The sequence below is a fragment of the Lepisma saccharinum genome, chromosome 26 (genome assembly GCF_977018435.1).
Source record: "Lepisma saccharinum chromosome 26, izLepSacc3.1, whole genome shotgun sequence".
NCBI lineage: Eukaryota > Metazoa > Arthropoda > Insecta > Zygentoma > Lepismatidae > Lepisma > Lepisma saccharinum.
In genome coordinates this window covers 17,956,536-17,983,346 of record NC_139254.1, presented here as the reverse complement: position 1 = coordinate 17,983,346, position 26,811 = coordinate 17,956,536, and the positions used below count along the sequence as shown (strand labels likewise).

The 26,811-nt window shown below is 37.9% G+C and overlaps 1 protein-coding gene across 1 annotated transcript; it reads right to left on the bottom strand.

Annotated features, from left to right (window-relative positions):
• LOC145979829 (arylsulfatase B-like) lies at positions 1 to 26,811 on the bottom strand. The gene is made up of 9 exons (XM_083112855.1): positions 26,708 to 26,811; positions 24,219 to 24,327; positions 21,341 to 21,500; positions 14,946 to 15,172; positions 7,604 to 7,856; positions 4,679 to 4,839; positions 3,611 to 3,746; positions 2,755 to 2,913; positions 1 to 712 (listed from the first exon to the last, which is right to left on the bottom strand). Exons 2-9 carry the CDS (start codon positions 24,312 to 24,314, stop codon positions 264 to 266), a joined length of 1,641 nt encoding a protein of 546 aa, XP_082968981.1. The 5' UTR covers positions 24,315 to 24,327; positions 26,708 to 26,811; the 3' UTR covers positions 1 to 263.

The window sequence follows — 26,811 nt, the reverse complement described above, 5'->3', positions numbered from 1 at the left end:
GGGAAATCACATTATTATGTGATGATAAGCTGTTAGGCGAAAATGAAATAAACTAAGGAATTGGCATTAGATGACAGCCTTTAACGCGTTATCGCATATGTGAGAAATTAACATTGTAAAACTTAAAATTTTTGCTCACAAAGTCTCACTCTTTCTCTCTCACACACACATGGAGCTTCCAGGCGATGTCATCTTAACGTGTTCGTTTAATATCCTGATTGGTTCTATGTATTTCAAATATTTGTTGCTATTTTGGGGTATTCTCAACTGTGCTGCCACCCAGACGAGATAGGCGAGGGAAAGTCTTGCCAATTTGTCCACGAATAGCCCCAGTACTTGGGATTTCCAGCTGGATCATAGTCTGTCTGTCTCGAAGGTTCAGCCTGGTTTCTATATTCCTGTATACGTTCCACAAAGTCCGTGACAATATCCGGATAGTCCTGGGCTAGATTCCGCCTTTCACAGGGATCCGCTGTGACGTTGAACAGACACGGCTCCTTCAGCGGTTCACAGGGAACAGAAGCTTCGTTCGTATCGCAGACAATATCTATCTCCTCTCGAAGACTTAGAATTGCTGATTCCTCGGGCAGAGGGCAGGAGTATCCGGTCAGAATTCGGCCGACTACGCTCTCCTCTAAAGTAGAGACATTATACGAGCCTTCTCTTCCAGATGGACCCCACCATATGTCATAGCTTCCGTTAACTATGGTACCTAGAACATGCAAAAAGAAACACCAGTTAACACATTGATAATACATTCTAACCAAGTGAATAGTTACTTTCTAGAGTTTCATGTCCATACCACATATTTTTTTCACTTTGAGAAAAGTACAAAAGAAGGAGGCAATTTAATTATGTTGGTTGAGGTAGTATGTGGTGGTGGCTGCAATTACAATATATATATAAATCTGTGATTGGCTCCTTCTTGGAACAATTAATATCATGGATAGTTTATTTAGAAGATAAGTGCTGAAATTTAGACTCTCATCTGGTGTTGTGAGTTCTGTTACCATGTCCTACACTGTCCAACAATAGCAACAATTTTTATCACTATGCTTATGTACATACATCAAGTTCATTTCGTGAAATCCATTAAAATTATAGCTTTCGTGCTACAAAAATTTTAACGTTTGTCAAACTATCGCTCTGTTATCGATTCTTTACATATGTTACGTTGAGCTTTATGTGAATTCTACTTATTATAAATATGGTTAGTTTTTATTTGTAAGTGGGCAAGCACGTAATCAATAACTATAACAACAGAACGAATTGAAATTATTGTAGAATTCTGGAAGTCTTTCTCATTCTAGAGTATGTAGGTTCAAAATGGTTGGTAAATGTCTCGTATCGGACAAACGGATTTCTTCAAATTTACAGGAGAAATTACTTACCGAATGCAGTTTCTTTAGACTTGTTGAAGTTCGGGAAAGTGTTTTCTCGCATCGTTCATTGAATTTTACCGGTAAATCATCTATTTTTCGATATAAATGTGTGACCGATGCACGAAAGCTCTTACATCCATTTACTTCCAGATGGATGTTGCCTGTGTCTGATGACGTAATCCCGGTCAGTGTTTCCAAACACGTGTTTTTGTAACTGAAGAAGGTACGTTTCCGCAAATGGTTTGTGGGGCTATGTGTCAATGGTTCGTGGGGCTATGCGTCAATGGTTCGTGGGGCTATGCGAGAATGGTGTGTGGGGCTATGCATATTTTTTTCGAAACCAATTTTTAACTATTGTAACCTATAGTGACCCTACCTAACCTAACCTTACCGGAAATGGTTCGTGGGGCTATGTATGAATGGTTCGTGGGGCTATGCGTCAATGGTTTGTGGGTCTACGTATGTATTTTTGGGTGCAGTGGGGTGGAAACACTGCATGTCGAGTACGGTAGTGAAACTGTGATCGCCATTTTGCGTGTTACCGAAGGCAAAAAGAAACGAAGAAAACTTACTCGATATGTCGCAAATAGAGCTTATTTCCGTGAAATAAGCGAAATGCCACTTTCAGCAATGTTTCTCAATGCAGAATACGTATGTACGAATATTCAAATTAAATGAACTAGCAAATTTCAGCCGTTTGTCCGATACGAGAAATTTACCAAATGGTTTCAATAGTGCAAGATACAATCTCATATACTAAAAATCAATTAGAACTGTACATAAATCCTACAAATAATAAGCTAGGTAATGGATCCACTGTGAATGAAGACTACATACAGGGTGTATTATAAGCAATAGCGCAAACTGACACTTGAAAGTACACGGTGATAGAAGCAAAAAAGTCTCAGTAAACATGCGTCTGCAAACGATCCGTTTTCGAGATAATTGCGAATGTGTGGTTACAAGTCGCCACTGACTTCATTGTTTGTAAACGTCGTCCTAGTTGGTAAAATGTACTCTTCGTTGTTGTAAGGTTCCATTTTCACTACGTAATACAGCACAACTGACGTGACTCCCACAGTACGATTAGACTGTGTACTGATTGTTTGATTACAACGCCACCTCTCGGAAATGTTCTGTTTTGTAAACGAAGAGCAAACCTCGAAACGCGCAAGGAATAAAGCACTCTGTGTTTACAAAATGCAATCCGTGACGGCTTCTAACCACACATTCGCAATTATGTCGAAGACGGCTCGTTTGCAGATCTATGTTTACTGATACTTTTATGCTTCTATTATTGTCGTGTACTTTCAACGGTGTTAGTTTGCGCTATTACTTTTGATACACCCTGTATAACTGAGAAGAGTTGTACCATTTAACAATTTAAAGTCATCGACTCGAACTGCAGAAATTCCGAGATCATCGTCGATGTTGAGTAGCATTTCTCGACGAGTTGATTCGCTCCCTTCAGAAATCATGGACCATTGACTCTTTCCGTCTATATCTCCCTCTGTGGTCGTTGGGTCCTCCCCTGCAAGCAAATGAACAGCGTATTTATTATTAACGCATTTTCATAAGAACTTGTAAAAATAGTTGCTCCTGCCGTGTGATCAGAAAGTTCCAGGCAAAGTTGGCAATTGTGTGAATTATCAATGGCTATTTTCATTAATTTCTCTCTTGCAACCTGAATGATTTTATGAGTACATTCTTACGTATGCTAGTGGAGAGATCTTAAGCAACTTGTTTGTTTTTTTGTGTCAAATCTTGAAGCTCTAAATCATTAAAATAGAGTTCGTCAACGTGGTGATGGACAATTTACTTGACAATACTTATGCATCCTACTGTACAGCCGAAACATTTGTAAATTATGCACTTATGTCTACATACAAAGATAGGAGTAGAAATATGATGTTGAAAGTGTCTCTTTCTCAAGATGTTGAGTTAGTTTCCGACTTTTAAAACATTTATGGTCATTATTATTTATTTTAGTTATTTATGGAGGAAAAATTGTTTGCGCTGTATTACGTAAATAATATTGGAAATTAAGCACTCTCATTGAAAATATTGAACATGTGAAGGTATATAGCATGAATGAATGTGCTAAGTTTCACGGTAAGAAAGTTATATTTATACATGTATATAATGATGTGGTCATAGTCTTGATCCTAGGGTTCTTTGATTTTCCTTGTGGTACTTTTATTCTTCCAATAAAGAGATACACTAATTACCTACGGCGGCAAGTATTGTAGGAATCCAGTCTACCAGGTGCATCATACCGTTTGAGATTCTCGCAGGGAGTGAAATTAGAGGACTCCAAACAAAGGAAACTCCTCGAATACCCCCTTCAAACAACATCGACTTTGTCTGAAATACAATATTACAAACATAGTTTAGTAATAATAGGACATTTCGACCATCTAAGTAATAACAACAGGTTTAATAGAAAATTGAATGACTAAGTCATTAAACAAAAAACCACTTAAGTTTTCAATATACGATAGTATGAACCTGAAATATCATAAATGCAATCAAATGTGAAGTTATTTCTTTACGAGCTACCTATAAATTGCTAATGCTTATTGAACAATTCCAGAGGTAACAGACTAATACGTTAGAAGCAGTTTTATTAATATTTATTTTATTTATATATTGTTCCTCTGTATGTGGTTCTTGAAATATTTGTAAGTTGTAGTATTTTTTCTTGCATTCCAAATTTCTTCACATGTATTCTACCAGGACTCTATAAACAGACTGACACAATTAACAACCTATGAATCTGAATTTTCTAATCAAATTGACTTGAATAGTACTCGATTAGTTATATTTCTACAGACAAATTCTAGAGTTTAGAAACTCATATGTAGTTGAAATCTAAAACAATACACAGCAAATTTGCTCTTCATTGATAATATAATTGTGGCCATCAAGATTGACATCTTGCTGGAACTGCTCTGATGTATGTTTCATTCATTTGGTTTCTAGAAGAGACACTTTTATTGCTACTCTTTGTAATATAAACATTGAGCGTAATAACTATTGCTGGAGTACTAAGAATACAGAGCTAAATTTACGTCTCGTAAATAAAAGATAATATTTTCCTGTCAGTTCAAAGATAGATTAAAATAAATGCAGTAACGATTCTTAATGCCATATCCGTGGCTATACTCTCTGAAAGTAATATAATGATGATCAAGGAATTAAATCTTCTTGTGATTCACAATACCTGCACATGTTCTTTCAGTCGTTTAATATTATTTAAGGATCTGTAGTCTGTACACAGTCGCACGTATACGTACTCCTCTAAGCGGCCAATTAGATCCAGCGCTTTGGTCTTCGTATCCTTCTGGGGCTCCCCCGTTGTCAGTGCTAAAAATAATTATCGAGTTTTCCAGCATTGAAGCATCGTGTAGAGCTTCCACTAATCTTCCTACTGACTCGTCCACTTTATGCATCATACCTATAAATTAAGAGGTTTAGTTGCATATTCGTTCTGTTGTGGTTGTGGTACATACTCATTGTCTTAAAACCATATCTCTAGTAATAATCACACTCTGAAACAAAATGCTTTTAATAGTCACGATTATTACCTTGAACATTTGCGGGGAAAATAGAACTACAGTGCTTGTCCAGTCTCGCGGCGGGCGGCCTATATGTTGGCACAGGAAGTGGGAAGTGGGAAGACTGCTTCGCGTCTGAAGTTTTCTGTCCATTGCCAAATAAAATACACAAGCCTACCGCCATGGCAAGAAGAGTTGATTTCGTCAACCTTATTCGTTGGAGGTACGTACGTAGATCACATTTCTCGCCGCACGCCGTTATTGAGTTGAACGCGCAATTGATATTTGGTCGTTTTCTCGGTGTTACTAACAATAGCTCCTTTTGTGCATGGGTTTTGGATTCTTTTAGAATGTAAATATACTGTTTCTAAATTACATCCAAATGTTATCATAAGATTTAATGTTCTAGGTACGTAGAACTCGAAGGCAATAGTAGAGTTTACTAATTGGAAACATACAAATTTGCATACCTAAAAAAAACTACCCCCCTGGAAATGAAATCACAAACAAGACACTCCCAAAGCAAAAGATTAATTCTCACACTGCTATTTGGTATATTGTACCACTAGGCTAACACTCCGCTATTGAAGTCGGCACAATCATGTAAATACTTGCAAGATATTGAAGAACAGTACAAAATGCTACGTGATGACTAGACCTCGGATTTTCAGGTTCTAAAAACTGGGGTGTAAGGGGTGACCTTCCACGTAGGTGCCCAAAAGTCAACCTCACTTCCACGTAGTACACCCTGGACTGCAGACTAACTAGACTCTGGCGACTAGCCCCATGGCCAGTATAATTCTGTGTCGTCCTGTGTTTTGTCCTTATTTGTGCTGAACGCCCTTTTTAGCCTCAGCTTTTACCCAAGGTAAGGAAATTTTAGTTTACAGACACGCTTTTATTTTTATGATAAGATGCTGGAACCCGTATAGAGTGACGGGTGCAAAATAGCCTCAGTGCCGACACACCCAAAAATTTTTAATTCAAATTCAAAATTAAAATAGGTTCTAAAAACTGCTTTTAGGTTCCTAAAATAGTATCCAAAAATTCTAAAATAGGTTATAAGAATCGTGGCGCAATGGTAGCGTCGTCGCCTTGTAATCAAGGGGTCACGGGTTCGATACCCGGTGGAGGCACATAGTGGTTGGGATCCCACTTTAAACTTTAGGTCCAGTCTCGATTAGCCTTATAGTGCATAAAGTGGACTTAAGACACTAACTCATTCAATCGTAAAATAGGTTCTCAAAATTTTAAAATAGGTTCTAAATATCTTGGGCTCGAAAAATCCTGAAGTACTGTAAGTTACAAAAAACTTAAAATCGTCCTGAAAGACATTGGTACAATCGTTAAAAACAAAATTTCAAAAGAACCGTAAGAAATGTTAATAGGTATATACATAACAAATAATTTCCTAACCAAATTATCATTTCTATTCATCATTTTCAAAATTATCTACAAATTATTGTAATACTATACTTTTGCTGTTAACAAAAGTTACTTGTTTATATGAGGCGCTACACCCTGGGAATTCCAGGAATTATACGGGATGTTTTCCCCATACGTAACTTTAAATGCCCAAGGGACGTTTCTCACGAGGATGGAAAAGAAAGCTGCGTGGAAAATAAAACAGAATTCTCTCCATCCGTTTACTTTGTTATTGTCCTTTGCAGAACAATCTATCTGAGAGACGGAATGGGACATCTTGAGTTGAATATGTAAAATTGAATTTGAAATTCTAATACAATTAGCAATTTTTATTAGATTAATATATCCCGTAACATTTGTGACGTGTCTGTAGATGTATTTCCAGCCTGAGTATGTGAATGACAAATGTAAACCTTAAATTAAATATTTTTAATATACCGCTTAATTGAATTAGAAATTTTGGATGCATTGGAATCACACGGACCCTTTATATTTTTAATATAATATTTGTGTGAGTCTGTGTTCGGCTGGTGAGAGTCAGTAATACAATAGGCTGAAGTACTTACGAAAAACATCTGCTTGTATCCTTGAACTTTTCGGAAGTTCCCCTTCAAAACCTGGAATTATTCTTGAATTTTATCATTGTGCTAGAGTGACCATCGACTACATAACAATATTTTTCATGTTACCCACAGTCTATCTTTGCCTCTTGTCTGCGAGGAGATCATCTTAATGCTGAAAATTATATTTCAACAGAAGCATTGCCAGTGGCGCAAATTTGAATGCTGAAACGTTACTTCGCAAAGTGTGAATGCCACAAAGCACTGAACTGGCGCGAAAGTGAGCAAGACAACACAGACCACTTTGGACTGTGCACGTAGCAGTGGTGCCAGACATTTTGTTTAGAACTTTGAAAAAATATCGTGCACTTTGGAGGTGGGGAGGTAAATCGACAGAGAGAGTGTTTCATACACACTAGTCATTGAATTTTTTCGTCGCCAAACAGAGCAAATACCTCTGCGTGATATAAAATCCTGCAAAACCTAAAAAAAGGATAGATTTAGGCGCACAAACCTAAAATAGATTTTAACAAGGAAAATAGGTTATTTTTGGCACAATAAAACTTCATCAGTTGTTGCAGTTATTAATGAAACGCTGACGTAACTTGTTATTTCTTATTTACCTGCAAAGGAAAAAATAGGTTAAAAACATAAAATTCGAAGTCTAGTGTTGACTTGCCTGCAAAGATTCTCCTCTTCTTGTTTTCAATATTACCGAAAAGGTCCACAGCTTCGGAGGGCGCCTGGAGGGGCTCGTAGTCGTTGCCAACGTGGACGGCGAGATGCGACATGTAGAGGAAGAGGGGTTGGCTAGCATTGTGCTCATTGATGAGGTGGACGGCTTCGTCCGTGAACAAATCAGTCGCGTATTTTCCATAAGCGTCTCTCTCGACGTCCATATCTCTTCTAAAGTCGTATCCCCAATATGGTTCCTAAAAGAGACCAAGGATGTGAATTCAAACTGTTGGATTTAATTGATTGGATTTATTTATTTTACGTCGCTTTTCTTCCACTTGTGGCAAATCGCGAAGATGAGGATGAATGGTGATAAGACATGGTGCGAAATCCTCGGAGGACAGGGGTTACTTCCCCTTCACCAACAATCTTACCATAAAAAGAAATTTTCTCACCAAGAATTTCCAGGAAGCAAGAGTTTCGTTACAACAGAAAATATAATGAAATTATTTTTGGCTTTGATTAATTAATTAATTTGGTGTTTTAAGTCAACTTTATGCACAGTAAGGCTAATTGGGACTGGACCTACAGTTTGAAGTGGGATCCGAACCACTATGTGCCTCCACCGGGTATCGAACCCGCCCTTAATTACAAGGAGATGACGCTAACACTGCGGCATCGAGGAGACCCTTGGCTTTGAATATAATTTACTAATAATAATATGGAAAACACACACACAAAAAACGTAGAATCATGTCTTCTCTAGTTGTATGCTTAAAACAAGAAAGCAAGATAAATATATACTACGTATGAAATCTAATTGATTTATATTAATTGAAAGCAAAATTAAACAAAACTTGTAGATACTAAAGCCATTTCAAATATTTTGTAATTTGTTGTCATTTTTTACCAGCTGGTAAAGGAATTAGTTTGCTGCTTCACAAATATTTGATATACGAGGGACATTCCGAAAGTAAGTTCCGACATTTTTTTCACAGGGAAGCTCCATTACAAAGTGAGAAAACACATTGCCATAACAAAGGACAATCTTTCCTGAATTCACGACGGGAGGAGCGAGAGCAGAGGAGCGATGGCGCATGCGCAGAGTGCCGAAGAATAGAGATAAGCAGCTGACCGACGTGCCCGAGTTCATTCGAGTGCAAAGCAGTATAGCAGAAAGACGTGTGCTGGAAACGTGGTAATAAATGGAAGTGCGGCACACTATTGACACACACTAAGCAAATTGAAGTCCGTCATTCGATGCTAGAGACGATGGCTCTTGCGTCGACGGTTTTTGTTCTTGGACGACAATGCAAAACCCTACACAGCAAGGATCACTGCAGACCATATTCGTCGTCTGGGATGGGAGAGATTAAAATCGCCCGGCCTGTAGCCCCGATTTTGCCCCAGCAGACTTCCACCTTTTTCCTGCGTTCAAGTCAGCACTCTCGAGACTTCACTTCGGAAGCAACGAAGAGGTGCAACAGGCTATGGAGAACTTCCTTAAATCGCTGGGCACCGATTTTTACCAGGAGGGTTTCTTGAAATTGATTTCACGGTACGACAAATGTATCAGTGTCGGTGGCAACTATGTGAAAAAATAGCCAAAAGATTGAATTTTGTTATGACATTGTATTCTTCTGTTTGTAATGAAGCTTTCCTGTCAAAAAATGACGAAACTTACTTTCGGAACGTCCCTCGTAGTATGTTGAAGTAACAAATGAATTCCTTCGTTCTATATTAATGTTAAACTATTTAGTAATTTACTTTCACATGTAAAAACTTAATAATTAGTTAAAATCTTTCTTCTTCCCACCAGTCTTCATTGATTTCGTACCCTGTGATACGATGAAATGGATCAAGGGACAATGGTAAACATATGCGGACGATACAACTCGAGCCCCACGGGAAATTGTACCGTCTGTGAATCCAAACGCTGGAGCAGCGCTAGTGTACAACTTCGTGGAATGCAAGGCCCATGGGTCGCATTAAGGATGGGCCATTGGGCTGTGTCATCTTAAATCATCGACCGCCCAATGGGCGTATTGAGGAGGGGCCATCTGGTTCTGTCTTTCTCTTAATTTCATCGACCGAAAAGATCAACCCACATAGGGCAAATACGCACAGACCAAATGTGGGGCGTGAAATATTGCAGTGCGAAGGTTACCATTATCACAGCAAATATTCTTGTCTTTCATGTTTTTGTGCTAAGTAAACAGTTACGTTTAGTAATAATTTGAAATAAAATTTGTTTATCTTTATTAGTTTGACTACCATGCGAGAGACCCGGGTTCGATCCCCGGCGCGGGAGAACCGGATTTTTTTCCCACCTGTTCAAGCTGCTCCGGTGCCCACCCAGCCTCGTATAAAGTGGGGTACCTGGAGGAAACTGTGCTGGGTAAAGGCGGCCAGGGGCGTGGTACTGATCACATCACCCCACCTTCAGCCGTGATCAAGAATTTGTGGGGCCCTAACTCTATACACCTTCATGGCGTGGGGCAAAGCACAGGGGAGCACTTTAATTTTTTACTTTTTATCTTTATTAGGTTATAATATTTATTATTTTATAATAACATTTATAACCATGGCAATATCAATTATAGTTATTATTAATTCTACTATTCACAACTTTTATCAATTGTCTCTTCGGGAAGAAGAGAGGGAAAGAGGAGGGTGGACATCCCCCGATCGACTTGTACAACCAATTTAGTCGTTTCTAAACAAACCCCTCCCCATGTGAAATACGACACTCCATAAAACTGAAACCCTCACAAGGTTGTCTTGCAGTAATCACCGCTTTCAATTGAATTATAGTAAGGTTTGAAGAAATTGATCAAGTTGACAAGTAACAGCCGTGACAAACATTTGAAAATCATATGCAGAAATTAATATAACTATGAGAGAAAATCTGTCCCGCGCCGTGGCCGTGCGTCATGCTTTGGGCTCCCCCTACCGATCCGCCTTCGAATCTCCTGGGGGAAACGTAACAACTTCTCTCCTGAGATTTCGGCCTGTGTATGGGACCGATGGACACCCACCATCGTGAGGAAATTGGGAAGCTACGAATGAGTAGCGTAATCCTGTCATGGAAACCTACAACGACGACTGGGTATTCGTCGTGCTGACCACACGTCACCTCGTAACTGGTTGGATGTTTTCCACCTCAGCAGAATCGTGAACTTTTCGTTTAATAGATAGTATTTGGTTTTAGACGACGGGAGAACATTGGTCGAATTTCCTTTCTTGCTCTTTTGAGAGAATATATACTTCTACAATAGCAATCGCGTTCGGAAACCGTGAAACAAATGACTTGGTTTTCAAAGGCAGACAAGCTTGGTAGTCTAGCTTGCTCGCGATCAAAGTGACTCACTAACGCTATTCAAGGCCGCTTCTTATCGCAAAAGTCTGTGCTTCGATGCACAGTGTCTGCACCCAGCACGTTACAAGTGACCAGAGTCGAATTTTAAAGAGAATCTGAACAATGGTAGATTTCATCAGAGGCGGCTAGGTAGGCACCAGCTCAACATGCAATAGTTTAAGTGATAATTCCTTACAAACAAAAAACCGTATTGAATAATTATTGGGATAGTAATACGTGTATCCGCTCCTTTTTAACAATGTAAGCTCGAAGACAATCTGTATTCCATTTATTTATATTGGCAATTTGGTCAACCGGAGGTTATTTTATCGCCTTCGATAATCGAATTGTCTGATCGATTATATTTTGTTTGCCCAAGAACATGCCCCATAGTAGATTTCCGAGACCGGGTTACGCTACTCACTCGTAGCTCCCCAATTTCCTCACGATGGTGGGTTGCCACCGGTCCCATACACAGGCCGAGAACCTAGAGAGTGAGCATAGGCGGACTCGAATCCATGCCGTCCTGCAGTCTGAGGTCACGGAGGAGGACTTTTCTTATTTTACCTTTGGCTAATCGCGACGATGAGGATGAATAATGAATAGAAAAATAAAGAAGGTCACGCACAAAGTAGAGGACGATCTTCAACCTCTTAGGTGACGAGTTCAAGCCCTAAATATGAGGATTTCAACCTTAGACGACCTCAATTTTAAAATTATAAACAAAATGCCTACTTACACTAAACTTCTCATCAAGACCAAAATAGTGTGTAACTGTGAAACTACCCCTGAATACAAATTGACATTTTTTTTCCATGTGAGTAAGAATTAAATGTGTGGCATACAGAGATAGATGGTACTTTTTGAGAAACAATTAACTGTACCCTGTCCCAGCATCTCTGGAGCAAAGCCGCGCATAGCGGAAGAGAAGTGGAGAAAGGGGAGAGGGGATCGAGTGGACATAGAGAATCACTGCACGCTGCTGGGAAGGCTGGTAACTGCAGTGGCTTTCCTCCCTCCACGCAATCCCATTCCTCTCACGTGTTAATCGCTGCTCAGATACTTGTTTTCGTTAACCTGCTCCAGAGATAAGTGGGACGAGTGAGGTTCGCATACATGCAGCAAGTAAAGAAACTTATCCCAGAATGAAAATTACACATAGTTTTAAAACGTTTGTTTAAGCAATGAATGACTGGAAATCTTGCCAAAATCTAGTGATCGATAATTAATTTCAAGACATTTCATATCTATTCACCATATTCCAAGTTATAAGGAACTATTTTGTAGATGTTCATGAAACCGTTATAAAATTACAAATAAAATATATTCACAAGCTTAGATGTACTAATACGAAGAAAGAAATTCAGAGTTAAATTTCAAATGCATGTGTATAAAGTAATTCTAGAAGTACAGAGCTATATCTGAGTATTTAACTTTATTTGCAGATAACGTTTACAATATTGAGGCGACAGAATAATTAGGAACTGTAGCTCCAAGAAAACAAAGGGCGTAGTGTATTGGTTAGAGTTCTTGAAAGCATTGCGGTCCCATGTTCGATCCTCCATACTAGATGTTCCTTAAAAAAGAATCCCTTCCATTAAACAAGAGCATGGTGACATTATTTGTAATAGCAGTATATAGTGGCTACATTGTTCTGCATATTGAATTTATAAGAAAAAAATAAACAAATAAATGAATTGACACACGTTCAACGGGATATTTTTATATATAAGATCGTGAATTATGACACTCTAACGATAATTGTGTACTGCTTCAAAGACATTGGCAAATATTAATGAAATAACTATTTATATGTGTGGCAATTCGGGACATGCTAATTTTACCCCTTTTCCCACTCGAGTTCAATGCAAGGATACCTCCGCAAATATCGAATGAAAAGTTCTCACCATGTGCAGTTCTCCATTAAATGTTTTCGCCGAGTCGTACTACTTTCGTTTCCTTTGTTACAAACAATACTTGTTTGCACGTTACATGCAGCAGAGTTACATCTACATTTCACATTGGTCAGCTCCTTCTACCTGGATTAAGGAGCGAAAGCTTGTAGGGTAGTGGCTACCGTTCAGGATTGTCAATCTGATGGTCGTAGGTTCAAACCCTTCCGGTGGCAGAAAATTTTCGTAAGTTTTAGACATATCCCATTGTGTTCATTGTCCACGCCGTGTGAAACCGGAATGATTCAGTTTGGAATTAACGATGGGGGGAGGGGAAATATTGAATTACAAAATCTCAATTTCAACGAACCGAGAAGTGGAGAAAAATTGAATAATTCTTATAAATATTAAAAATTACGTTCATTTTTTTAGTGGTGTAATCGCAGGTAAAATCAAAGATCTTACATGGAAGATTTTAATTTGCTCTGAACTCAGCCAAAAGGCATTTCGCACTGATCTAATATATTCTCCAATACATTTCAAAATGTTATTGAATGTTTCATGTCGATAATTTGACCAATGGATCCATTCTTGACGCTCAGACGATATTTTCTGCAACTACCTCTTCTCTATAGTTCCTTCTCCTTCTTCTCTCCCCTCTTTCCGTTCTGTTTTTATCTCATATCGCCTTCCCTACTTTTCTCGCATCTTATCTCCATCCCACTCTTCTCCACTCCTCTTAGATTTCCGACTCCACTGCACTATTCTCTCTTTTTTCGTTCTTCTCTTTTTCTCTCCTTTACTCTACTCTCCACTTCCCTCTTCTCGTCTCCTCCTCTCCTCTCCTCTCGTTTTCCTTTTTTTCTTCTTTGTTCTTTTTTATCATCTCTCCTCGAATCTTTTTCCATTCTCCTCACTACATCTCCTATCCTCGTCTATCCTATCTTTCTTCTCTCCTCTACTTTTCCTCTTCTCCTTTCGCTTTCTCTTTCTCCTGTCCGTTTCCTCTCACCTCTTTTCCTTACTGTAGACTCATCAGCGATGAAATACTAGAAAAACTATTTTTTTCTTTCAGAAAGAATTTTGTCATTTGAAATATAATAGTGATATTTTTAATAATTTTATACAATAATACTTGTTTATATTTCTTTCGCGTATTTTATAAATATCTATTGTGCATGTGGCAACCCTGAAATTGAGCCTAACTCTGCACGCAACCCACCAACGGCTTGTGTAAATTGGGTTGCCTAGTTTAAAATGTCGTTGTCCTAAAACTTTTGAGAGACACTGTACAAGATGGCGCGTATTGTATCTACCAATTTGAGTTGGCAACCCTGTCGGAATGAAGGTGCGCATGCGCAGAAGTTTCCCATGTTTAGGCAGCTGCAAGTTTCGCAAATAGTCTGACATGGATCGTTGGCCGGTTCAGACACGAATCGTGGCAGTAAAGGCGTTCATCGGAACGGGTTCAATTCAGGAGACGCAGCAGTTACTGCACTGGGAAGCATCAGGTCGCCAGAGAATCAGACTCCTTCGACCTGAAGACTTCTGTTTCTGCACGCTGCCATTGGCTTTCTATTGTCTGACTCATCGCATCATTTTGTCACGCTCTGACACTGGTTGATGACGACCCTCATTGGGCCTTCGTCGCAGTGTCTCCTGAATGGGACCCGTTCGGATGAACGCCTCTACTGCCACGATTCGTGTCTGTACCGGCCAACGTTCCATGTCAGACTAATTGCGAGACTTGCAGCTGCCTAAGCAAGGGAAACTTCTGCGCATGCGCACCTTCATTCCGACAGGATTGCCAACTCAAATTCGACGACATTCCTCTCTAAAGCCGATCACTTCGGTGGAGTGGTTAATACAGCTCTGTTCAACACCAGAAATTCCGGGTTTGAATTCAGGCCTGGGGATTAGTGTTATTTGAGAGTGTCCCTTCATAAATTTCATCATATCAACACTGATACTTATCTTCGCGATTAACCAAAATTGGCAGAAAAGCGAAATTGAATAAACCAAACCAGTCAATCATCACTCACCTGTTTCGATTAGCCAAAAATTAACGCTAAATAAAATAAATCAAATTCACATACCCCTTGGAACGCAGTGTGGTCATAGTAATCCTCGTGGCTACACCAGTATCCATAGTGGGAATCGAACCCACGGTATGTAGGAGTGTATTCCTTCTTGAAATATCCAAGATGCCACTTTCCGACTATCCTCGTCGTGTAGCCAATATCCTTCATGTACTGAGGCAATATCCTCTCCTCCAGGGGTAGGCCGTAGGGTCTCGGGCCAAAGATGACGCCATGCTGGAGACCTGTATAAAAATGTCAGCACAAGATTAAGTCGTGTCCGAAAATGCTCGAGAGTGAAAATAAGGGATGCTGGTTGGTCACCTCAGCATTCGTTACAAGAATTGAATTTTACAGAGAAAATATAAGTATCATAAAAGGTTCCTATTTGAAATTAATGTGTTTATTTTATTGTTATTTTAAACCCTTATCTTCAATTTAAAATGGACACGGAAGAGTTGAGGGTAGTGTAGAGTTTCAAATATCTAAAAATAGATAAGGAGGTAAACAGAAGAGCATAAATGGGTGGTGGCAGTGGCGTATACTGGGTTAAGAACCTGGGCTATCGCACCATATCGTAGTGTTCGAATGGACAAAAATTTACTGGTGGGGGTGTTTTTTTTAACTCATTTGGGGTGGCGGTTTGAAGTGATGTGACTCTGTGATTAAAAATATATACCTCATAAATAAAACATGGAAATATACACTGTCAGTAAGGAAGGGATTTCAAGAATTTCATTCTTATTTGCATAAATGAGAGGCCCATATTGTGATATATTATGTAGGCCTATATACGAGAATAAAAATAAAATTTCAACCTACCTATTTTAACGTTTTTAATTTCGGGTACTCCTTGTTGGCGCAGTAATAACGTCGTTGCCTTGAAACTAAATGGTCCCAGGTTCGATGCATGGTGGTTTAGATCCCCATTAGCTTATCTGTTCATAAAGTGGACATACAAGAAAAATCCACAACGATTTGGAGCTTATCGTAATTCGTAAGCCGAAAAGACAGCTTGTTAATTATGTCCCTCATTTCAATTCACTACACAACACACAGCACATATCATTCACAAAAATACAATCCACTCACTACTGTATTCACAAGCTGCCTCTAAATAAATTACACGCACCAAGACCACCCGACGCGATCTAGACTAGAACTGGTCCTTGTCATTTCGGTAAACGATTCCCGCTCAGCCAACCATTTTCTACTCCCCACTGTATCTCTAGTTGCTTGAAGTTCAACGACCTCTTTTTCAACTCCTCTGCAAGCGTTCAATTATGTTCTTGTCCCTGCCATATGACACACTTTTCCATTGCCTGCGATAATTTGGCTTCAAAATTCCCCATTCCTGCGAATATTACGTGCTGGGAAAAATTGGTTTGCAACATTGACCCAGACTGTTGAGGAAGTTCAGAGGGTTCTTTCCCCGCCATATGCAACCCTGGTCTTTCTCCTGTAACAGTTTGACTTAACAATTCCCCGATCCTGGGGAAATTACATGGTGGGAAAAATTGGTTTGCAACATTGATCGGAGCCCTGTCAAGCTTACCCGTCACCCCCCGTGGAGTTGCCCGCCAGCTGGGACAGCCGTCTCGCGAATTCAAAGAAAGCTGGCAATGTTTCCAACTTCTAAGAAATAGGTTCATCTTCTTATTGAAATGAAAAATTTTATGCACATTTTTTTATAGATATTTTTTTCTGTATTTTTCCCCCCGAGTCTGGGCTTCGCAGATAGGCTAGATAGCCCCGAGTATACGCCTTTGGGTGGTGGGCTATATCAAAGCGTTCGAAGATTAATATGGAACAGGGATGTACCTATGTAATGCAAGAAGGTAATATATAACACATACTATGTACCAATAATTATGTATGGAGCAGAGAATTGGACAATGACAGAGAGAGACAAAAGAAAGATGCAGGCAGTGTAGATGACATAAGGAGTATATTGGGGAAGACTAGAAGAGATAGAATAAGGAATGAGAGATTCAACAGAGAGTGGGGGTGGTGAAGATTAAGGACAAGATAGGTCAGGGACAGATGAAATGGTTTGGACACATGAAGATGATGGATGCAGAAAGACTACCAGTAAGAGCTTACAATGCACAAGGAGTGGGAGAAAGGCCAAAGGGAAGACCAAGATGTCGGTGGAAATAGCAGATAGTGGAGAATGTTAGGAGAACGTGGAAAGAGAGAAGTGGTTGAAGACCTGACGAAAAATGAAGAGGCTTGACTTCTATGTCGACCCAGTCAGAGGCAGGAAACGGCTAAGGACGATGATATTTTTCAATATACGTTTTGGATTTTACTTTCAGAAGCAAACTACTTTTTCATATATTATTTCTTTCACTGTAAATTCCTTACCCACACCCTAATGGTCTGAGTAATAGATAAGTATAGAGTGGATTCCATCAGTGGTGGGTTAAGTGGAGGGGTGCACGTTTAACCCCCCCCCCCAAAAAAAGCGATGACTTAGTATTATGAAAAGTGATGAGATCGGACAAATAAACTTGGCGGAACATGAATAGAAAAACCGAATATATGAAATAATACATAATAACAATACTATGGCTAAATATTACCTATACTCTCTAATTAACGGTGTTCACAGAAAATTTCTTACCAAGAATATTCTTTGTGCCACTACAAAACGCTTTCTTCCTAAACTACCTGCGTAACAATAAACCATTATATTCTGCTACAAGAAATTTTGTTGACAAAATTGTTTTTTCTTAAAAATATTTTGCATAGTAATTCTTTATTTTTGGACTGTACTGTGGTGAATACTAAGAAATCTTAAGAAAAAATATAAGTCACTCAATTTCGACACACTACCTGCTATATATGGAGACTGTACTTCTACAGATATTGTACTACTTATGTAGGTTACTGTGAAAACTATTGTGTACATTGTTAAAATTGTTTTGAATTTTTTACAAAAACAACTTAACAATCGTTTGACACTCTAGAACAAATAGAAACCCTTGTCTAATGAGTGGTTTCTTCGATTACATTGTTATAGCGGCTATTTTATTTAGATGGGAATATTGTGTACCATACTTCTCACATTATTATAGCGAAAAGTGGATTTTAATAGCAAATTTCCAATGGCAAGTTCTACTACCCCCGTAGAGTTAGGCAACACACATAACGCCTTGCAGATAAGCGATTATTTCAGGATATAGGTGTTCCATTTTTGTTGCCTGTGACCACTTCCTGATACGATAGTTGACACAAACTGTTATGATGACAGACGGGTGCAAAGCTTTGATAGATAACTTTTACCTACATATGAAAAACAGTGTAAGGTAGGTAAGTCCAAGGTAGCCCGTGTTCCCAATGTGGCCCACTTTACGAAAATCATATTAGTATTTAACACAGCTAACAGATGGCACTACATTAATATACCCAGTCTCCATCAAGTGCATCATGTACGAAACGAACTGTCTCGGGCTGCCAGCAGCCATTTTATGTAAGTTATTGTGGACCCCCTGGCGTCGTACGCACTGTACTACCCACTCCCCCACTGAGGTTGGCTACTCGTCGTTACTTTATATAATGCTTGTCAACAATCAAAAGTTTTACACCAACAATTTTATCTAATAAGATGTAGAAACATGATTAAACAAATATGTTTTCGTGAGCACAAGCATCATTTTGCAAGCCAACTATAAGCCGTGGGTCATCTTGGGAACAGATGTAATGGTGTTGTAATTATTTCTTTTTCTTTAAAAGTTACAAAACATGTTACAAAATAACCATTTGGTACACGTTGTTAATTAGTTAACTAACTAACTAACTCTCTAGCCTTCTTAAATCCGAAGGTTCATGGCTGCAGCAACACAGGCCTTCCATCTTTCCCTATCTTGAGCAAGATCTATATACTCTTTTCCATCCCTACCGATTTCCCTTAGGTCCATCTCAACGTTGTCCCTCCATCTTCGTCTTGGCCTTCCTACAGGTCTCTTACCATCAGGTTTCCCAACAAGAATCCTGTAAACTCCTCTTTCCTCTCCCATTCGTGCACATGGCCTGCCCACCTAAGTCTTCTTGATTTAATTATTCTAATAATATCTGGACATGAATACAAATTATGTAGTTCTAAATTATGTAACCTTCTCCACTCACCTGTCTCCTCATCCCTTTTAGGTCCAAATATTTTCTTAAGGATCTTATTTTCAAATAGTCTCAATTTATGTTCCTCTTTCAATGTGAGGGACCAAGTTTTGCATCCATATAATACTACAGGCAAAATTACTGTTTTGTATATTTTAACTTTTAGTTTCTTAGATATTAAACGAGAAGACAAAAGTTTATGAAGAGAGAAGTAACAAGCATTTCCTGAATTAAGCATACTTTTTATTTCCTCTTTAATATAATTTTCGTTTGTTAATATTACTCCTAAGTATTTGAATTTGGAAACTGGTTCAAACGAGTTGTTATCAATAATTAGATTTTGATTATTACCTAACACTTGGTTTCGGCCTGTAAGCATATATTTAGTTTTCTCTTTGTTAACTTCCAAACCTATCTCTTTAGCAGTTTTGAAAAATATTTTAGCATTATTCTTAATTGTATTCACATCATCCCCCAGTAAGTCTACATCATCTGCATATGCTAACAACTGAGTCACACCATTTAATTTTAGTCCTTGTTTAGTTTCTTTTACCTTCCTAACAGCATATTCTAAGGCAAAATTAAAGAGCAATGGAGATAATGCATCTCCTTGTTCTAACCCATCATGAATTGTAAATTTGTCAGACATATTAATACCCACACGAATTTTACTTTCTGTTTCACTGGTGCATATTTTTATCATACTAACAAGCTTCTTAGGTATTCCAAACTCTACTAATATATTATATAGTTTCTCTCTTTTGACCGAATCATATTCTTTTTTGAAATCAATGAATAGCTGATGGACATTTTGATTATATTCCCACTTTTTTTCAAGTGTCTGTCTGATGTGAAAAATTTGATCTGTAGTTGATCTGTTACATTTAAATCCACATTGATAATCACCTATAATTTCATTAGCATATGGGGTTAGTCTTGTTAAAAGAATGTTAGATAATATTTTATATGTTGTTGAGAGTAGAGAAATTCCACGGTAATTATTGCAGTTCATTTTATCACATTTTTTAAACACAGGAACAATTATTGATTCTTTCCACTGTTGAGGGATTTCTTCTTTATTCCATATTAAACAAATTAATTTATGAATTTGACATATTAATGAATTTCCACCATATTTAATTAACTCAGCTGGTATTAAATCTATGCCAGGTGCTTTGTTATTCTTTAGCCTTTTAATAGCATCTTTAACTTCAGTCAAGTTAGGTTCTGGAACTAAAGGTTCTGCTATGTGCACTTCATTTACTTCTGATTTATCTCCTACATGAACATTTAAAAGGTCATTAAAGTAGTTCTTCCATCTATTTAGAATATCGCTTGGGTCAGCTAGAAAATCACCGTCTTTATCTTTTATCAAGTTTACTTTAGGTTGCCACCCCTTTCTAAATTCATTTACACCTTTATATAACACTCTGATATTTTTGTTTTTGCTGTTTGTTTCAATTTCGTTAATTTTGCTTTTCAAGTAATCTCCTTTTTTACTTCTAAACGTGCGGTTAACTTCTCGCTTTATTCTATTATAATTGTTTAGATTTGTATCATCAGAGTTATTTGACCAACTAAGTCTAGCCTGATTTCTTATTTCTATTAGATTATGACATTCATTATCAAACCATGGCTTACTTTTTCTTGGTTTATGGTATCCTATACTTTCTTTAGCTGCTGATTCTATTGCATTACGTAAAACCTCCCAATTCTTATTTACGTCTGTTTCATTTATATTTTCATCATCATTTAAATCCTGCAAAACATCGAATCTATTTGACAGTTTAATTTGGTAATCTTTCTTAATTCTTTCATCAGTAAATTTTCCTGTATCAAATTTTATAACTTTTAGATTTTGTTGCTTATGATTTATCACTGAGAGTCTTTCTCTTAATTTAGCAATTCATTAGTTATAGGAGTTATTTCTTTTAATTTCAGAAATTTACTACTCATTAGAGATTTGTAAATTGCTCTAGAAGCTTAATTAGGGCCACCTTTTGTTCATCTACCTTATTGTGTGAGTGCGGCATAGGTTACACACTGAGGCTATCAATAAATAGCAGTTCATAACAACTCTGGCTGTTGTGCATTTGCAGCTTTGGAGCGAGTCATATCTCCTGAACCAACCAATCAACAAGCGAGCCGCTGACGTTATCTCAACCCAAGCACCTGTCGCTAACCCTCCTGATGACGCTATTTACTGAGGGAAGGCTCGCTAGCCAGACTGGAGCAGTTAAATGGAGATGCCCCGGAATAATCTGACTATACAGAATTTTTAACAAGGTAAATACCTGTACGAATAGGATATTTTCCCGTCAGCAGAGCGCTTCTGGATGGAGTACACAGCGGCGTGACGTAGTAGTTGTGTAGGATTACTCCGCTGTACGCCAGGGCGTCAATATTTGGTGTTGGAATCTGATTGGATCCGTGAAAGCTGACGTCATTCCAACCCTGTTGGAGAATAGGGAATCTAATACATTTTACACTTAAATTGAAATCACACACATTCACAGAAAGGAGTGATTTGTTTGAATTAAAATTTTCATTTCGATTGATAAATTTGGTTTCTTTAATTTGCTCTTCTGAAGCTGTTGCCTAATCATGAAGATAAGTAATATGATGAAATTAATGAAGGGGCATTCATATACAACGCCCATGCCCAAGCAGGGATTTGAACCCGGGAGCCTTGCCGTCGTAGCGCGTGTGATAACCACCGCCACGTAGGTCGGAATTAAGACTTTTTGTAACCATGAACGAAGAAAACAGTATAGACTTTATTAAATTTGGTGATTTTGACTAAATTATTGACAATTGTGCACGACCACTAAAATATTTTGGTTCTGATAAACAATCTTTTGTTTCTCTCCTCAAGTATTTGGTTATCCAGAACTATCGTTCGGTTATTCCGCATAAACCTCTGTATAGGAACTTGTAATCTTCATGGGAAAAATATCGATGTCCATGTAGCACTTTTATGTCACGAACCAATAGTAATTGGGGAGATTAAAAAACAGAAAAACATGCACCGTCTGGCAATTTAGAGCCTGTAAACAGTGGCGTACGCAGAGAGGACTATTAGGGCTGCAGCCCCCTCCAAAATTTTGAGAAAATAAGCAGTGAAGAACTGTGGAAAAACAGAGGTAAATCTATTCCTTCACCTTAAAATGGCCCCCGATTGCCAGTTTTTAAAGTGGAAAGTTATAAATATTCGAAATATCTTATTGTGTATTCCCCTCTCTAGAAATCAGCTATGTACTATCCATCTTTCCCATTCCAGCACCTCCAGAAAAAAAAACCTGCGTATGCAAATTCCTGTGGAACATCTTGTAGCTATAAAAGGGATGTCATATCTTAGTTCGGGTTAACTTAGACATTTTTCTAACTTATTAAGTAACTTATTTAAGCTTAAGCACCGTGACTGTGCGGTCTAAGGTGCCAGGCTTTGGGTTCAAGCTACGGGACGCCTTCTGGTTCGAGTCTTCCCGCCTGCGGGTTCGTCGTGCTGACCACACGTCACACAGTAACTTGTTCGTTGATTACCAACCTCTGATGAGACATGTGGGAGGAGTGAGGCAGGCAGTCGCTAGCTAGGCCTAGGCCCTTAATGGCCGTTATTAGCTTAAAAGGTGTGAATTATTCAATTTTGGTTTTAAACAGACTTCTTAAATGTGTAACAAAGTTCCAACTCAGAAATTTGGTAATCGTTTGGAGAAAATGAGAGTACCACGATATTTAATTACAGTAAAATATGATTTGTTGATCAGTTTTTTAATCTGAGGTAAATCCTCCTAGTAGTCAGAACGTATTTACGAGATTCAGACCTGACCACTACATACGAAATAAACAATTCGGTGATCTCAGAGGACATGTGGCAATTTCCAACGAATATTACCAGCTGTACCATAGAATAGAATACATACGGACAACGGCATGTTGAAAATTCCTTCGGTTGCTACCAGCCAAGAAGAAAAATGAACTATAAACAAAGCCTTGTAAAACTATTGTGTATCAATATATTAGTACATTTAAAGTGAAGTTTTGTGATATAGTATTAGTATCTACTTAAAAGAATCTCGTTAGAATCCCTTCGTTTATCAATTTTTAAGCAATAGTCAAGCACCCACAGATGTCAACGTGGATGATTAAAAACCCACTGAACTTGAACATCCGCCTTATTCGACAGACTTTGCTCCGTAGCCAAGCATTATGATAATTGGTGCTAAAACGACTGCTGGGCTAATTCAGGAAAAAGAAAGATTTTTGAAGTCTATGGTGGCTTTTCCCTTCATTTCGTGTTTAACAGAAAAACCTGGCTCATTTGAGTTAACAAAACACGCATGGTTAAACGTTTTGGTAAACAACAAAAAAAAAGAATGGTAGCCTTTACTAAACTTGATAATTTTGACCAAACCTTTTGGTAACTAAACAAATTTGCACGATTATCAAAACAATTTGCTTTTGGTGATCAAAAAATTGTTTGTCGCATACATAAACAAATATTTGTTTGCTGGAAACAATTTTTTTGTTATTCAAAACCTTTCCCTCTGTGAATACTAGTGTAAATTCAACAACATTCACTTGCATTTCAAAACTTGGTCCATCCAGTGTAAGTATTTGCCATGTTATCTCGACTATACATGTGATTTGGTTATCCTAAAATCCCCAAGTTGGCTGATAAGAATTTTCTAATATTGGTAATCACAAGATACTATTTTCAGATTGCAATGAACTTGAACACCCGCCTTATTCGACAGACTTGGCTTTGCAGCCAAACAAGTGACTGCTGTACATAAGTGTGCCTTATAACCCTGGGTTCCTATTTTAAATTGTAGATTCTGTGCCAATTTACCTTATCTGATCTTAAAAAGGAAGTTAAAAGGAATTGACTGTCGTTGCATGGACCGATAAGCAAATCGAGGGTATACAAATAAGCTATTTTGTAAGTTTTTAATTTTGCAGAATTTCTAAAATATCAATAAATCATGTTTTGAAATGAACGTATAGACGAGCACAACAATGGTTATTTTTGACATTACAATAATGTAGTAAGAGGTCATTGTTAGGCAAATTTGGTATTTGTCGAGATATGAGAATTAGAATTTTTTGAGTCTTTGATTTTTAATATACATTTAAATCACGTTTAGAGTAAGGAAAGTGTCGAAAACTTACCAAATCGTCAACGAAGATAAAGATAACATGAGGTTTATTTGCAGCAATCGCTGTCTGGAGAATTGCAACTCCAAAACAGGCCAGAAACGTAAGCATTGTGATTGGTTATCTGAAGAAAGAAAAAAGTTATCTTGTTATCAGTAGACACAATAAAAAATCAGTGCATGAACACCTGTGGGTAAGGATAATCAGATGGATGATATGTTATCTACACTAGTTCACTTTTTGTCACAAATTAAAAAAAATATGATTATTATAAAAACGCTAATCTTTAAACCTGATGCCCATAATTGTAATTCGAATTCTGTACTATGTAAGATATAGAAATAATAAATGAATTAGTAATTAGATATGTCTTTTAAATATCATTTTTGGTTAGTGTTCAAATCCTGTGACGAGATTATGTATGACGACAAAGACGGATAACTTAAATCGCCTTCGCGGTCGCCATATCTGAACCACTTTGTTTCCTGTGGAGTATACGTAAACCATTCGGTTATAGTGTATCCCACTTTAACCTGTAGGTGCAGTTCTATTTAACCTACATGTGTATAAAGTGGACTTAAAACTTTAGAACTTTGACTGCAAGTTATATGAACGAGAATACCTCGGTGATGGCATATTGTGCTGTGGCTTCGATCTCACTTTAAGATGTACTGTAGGTCTAGAAGTGCAAACTTAGTAAGTGAGGCCCGAGCAACATGGCATCTGGATTTTAAATTTTGTGCACAATTAACTGCAGTATATGTAAGTGAACATCCAAATCCATAGATTTTGGTAATTTTTTGAAGTTTTGCGTAGCTTCTCTGGCACTTTTGGCTAACCGCGACCACTAGATGATAACATTGATTAAACAATACTTACAAAGATACCCACGCCCTGGCCGGGAATCGAACCCGTGAACCCTGCATGGCGACGTAGCGCGTTGTGCTAACTGCTCACTAACGGCGATAAACAACCCTCAAAAAAGCAATTAGCAGCAAACGTCCTGGACTCCTTTCTGCTGGTGTCATTCTTTTGGATGACAATGCTCGTCCCCATTCGGCAGCACTAACACAGGATAAATTAAATGGGAAAGGTTACCACACTCCCTACAGCCTTGACTTGGCCCCGAGTGACTTGTTTCCTGCACTGAAGTCCAAGCTGCAGGGTCAACGTTTTCACACTGATTTGGAGGTTCAAACAGCCGTGAAAAGTGTTGTTCGTTCCCTGGACCCCGAATTGTTTTGCAGATGGCTTTCAAAAACTTGTGCAACGATGAGACAAATACTTGTGCCGCCTTGGAAATTATGTTGAAAAGTGAGAAAGGGCCATGCTACTTGGTGCAACTTGATTTTTGTCTGTAACTTAAGAAATATTTTTTTTATAACATAGGGAAACCTTTTCCTTGAACGACCCTCGTATTTGTTTGAGTTAGTTTTTAAGTCCACTTTATGCTCAGAAAGGCTAATCGAGACTGGACCTACAGTTTAAAGAGGGATCCGAACCACTATGTTCCTCCACCGGACATCGAATCTGGGACTCCATTGATTACAAGGCGACAACGTTACCACTAAACCATCGAGAAGGTCCGTCAATACTATTTGTTATATAATTCATTGGCATTATGACAGGGCAACTCGCTGTTTCTTTTAACTTGAGAGTGTTACGTTTCTTGTTCTTTTTTAATCATGTAATCATGGAATATATTTATTTTCGAGAATCTTCAACTACATATTGTTTCGTATTTTAATCTACTTAAAAATTATAATTTTTACCTTTCAAACTACAGCTCGATAAATTTCTAAGCTGTTTAAGTTTTCCATACGATAAATCATGGCTTCATAAAACACGAAAAATTCAATACCAATACTATAATTGTAATCTATGAAAAACTCAATATGGTCACCAAGACGGAAATTTATTTTATTTTAAAACATAAACTAAACGTAACGTTTCAACCTTCTAGCAAGGTCTTCTTCAGACTCTGTACCAAGTACGTTACGTTTAGTTTATGTTTTAAAATAAAATAAATTTCTGCCTTGGTCAGCATATTGAGTCTTTCATATCATGGAAACAAGGCTTAATGGTGTTGTAATCTATGGTTTACTAATTTTGCTAATGGATAATATATCTTAGTTACGAATTATTGGTCAATAGTTATGTTTTACTTTCTACAAAAGTTCTCAGTGATGTTTAGTTATGCCAACTTTTCAATATCTTGTCATCGAGTTCAAACAAACTGAAAATATTGTCATGGAACGGGCTCATAGGTGAAATGCGTATAGGCCTACAGGTCCTGTCCAGCGAGCCTTTCTGGTGACAAACCTTTAGATGAATTTTTATTACAATATTTTATAGCAAAACTTATGCAAAATTGTTTAGCAGGTTAACAATTGAGCAACAATAACAGCCAGTATATTCTAATTATTCTCTAGAGTTCCTTCAATTGTTACTTAACAATGCACTAAGAATATTGGTGTAACCATGATAATTTTGAATTTACTTACCAATTCACGACGCTCTTTTGCTGTGTCGATATTATGCAGTTATCTACACATGTGATTACATACAACACCACTACATGGATAAGAAAAACATTCTTCAAGGTAAA

What these genes read in the sequence shown, in the direction of transcription:
- LOC145979829 (XM_083112855.1), bottom strand. Translation starts at nt 24,314, where the DNA reads ATGCTTACGTTTCTGGCCTGTTTTGGAGTTGCAATTCTCCAGACAGCG. An exon ending in AAAATATCCTATTCGTACAG is followed by an intron (nt 15,173 to 21,340) that starts GTATTTACCTTG and finishes ATTTTTATACAG; the next exon opens with GTCTCCAGCATGGCGTCATC. An exon ending in ACCACACTGCGTTCCAAGGG is followed by an intron (nt 7,857 to 14,945) that starts GTATGTGAATTT and finishes GGTCTCTTTTAG; the next exon opens with GAACCATATTGGGGATACGA.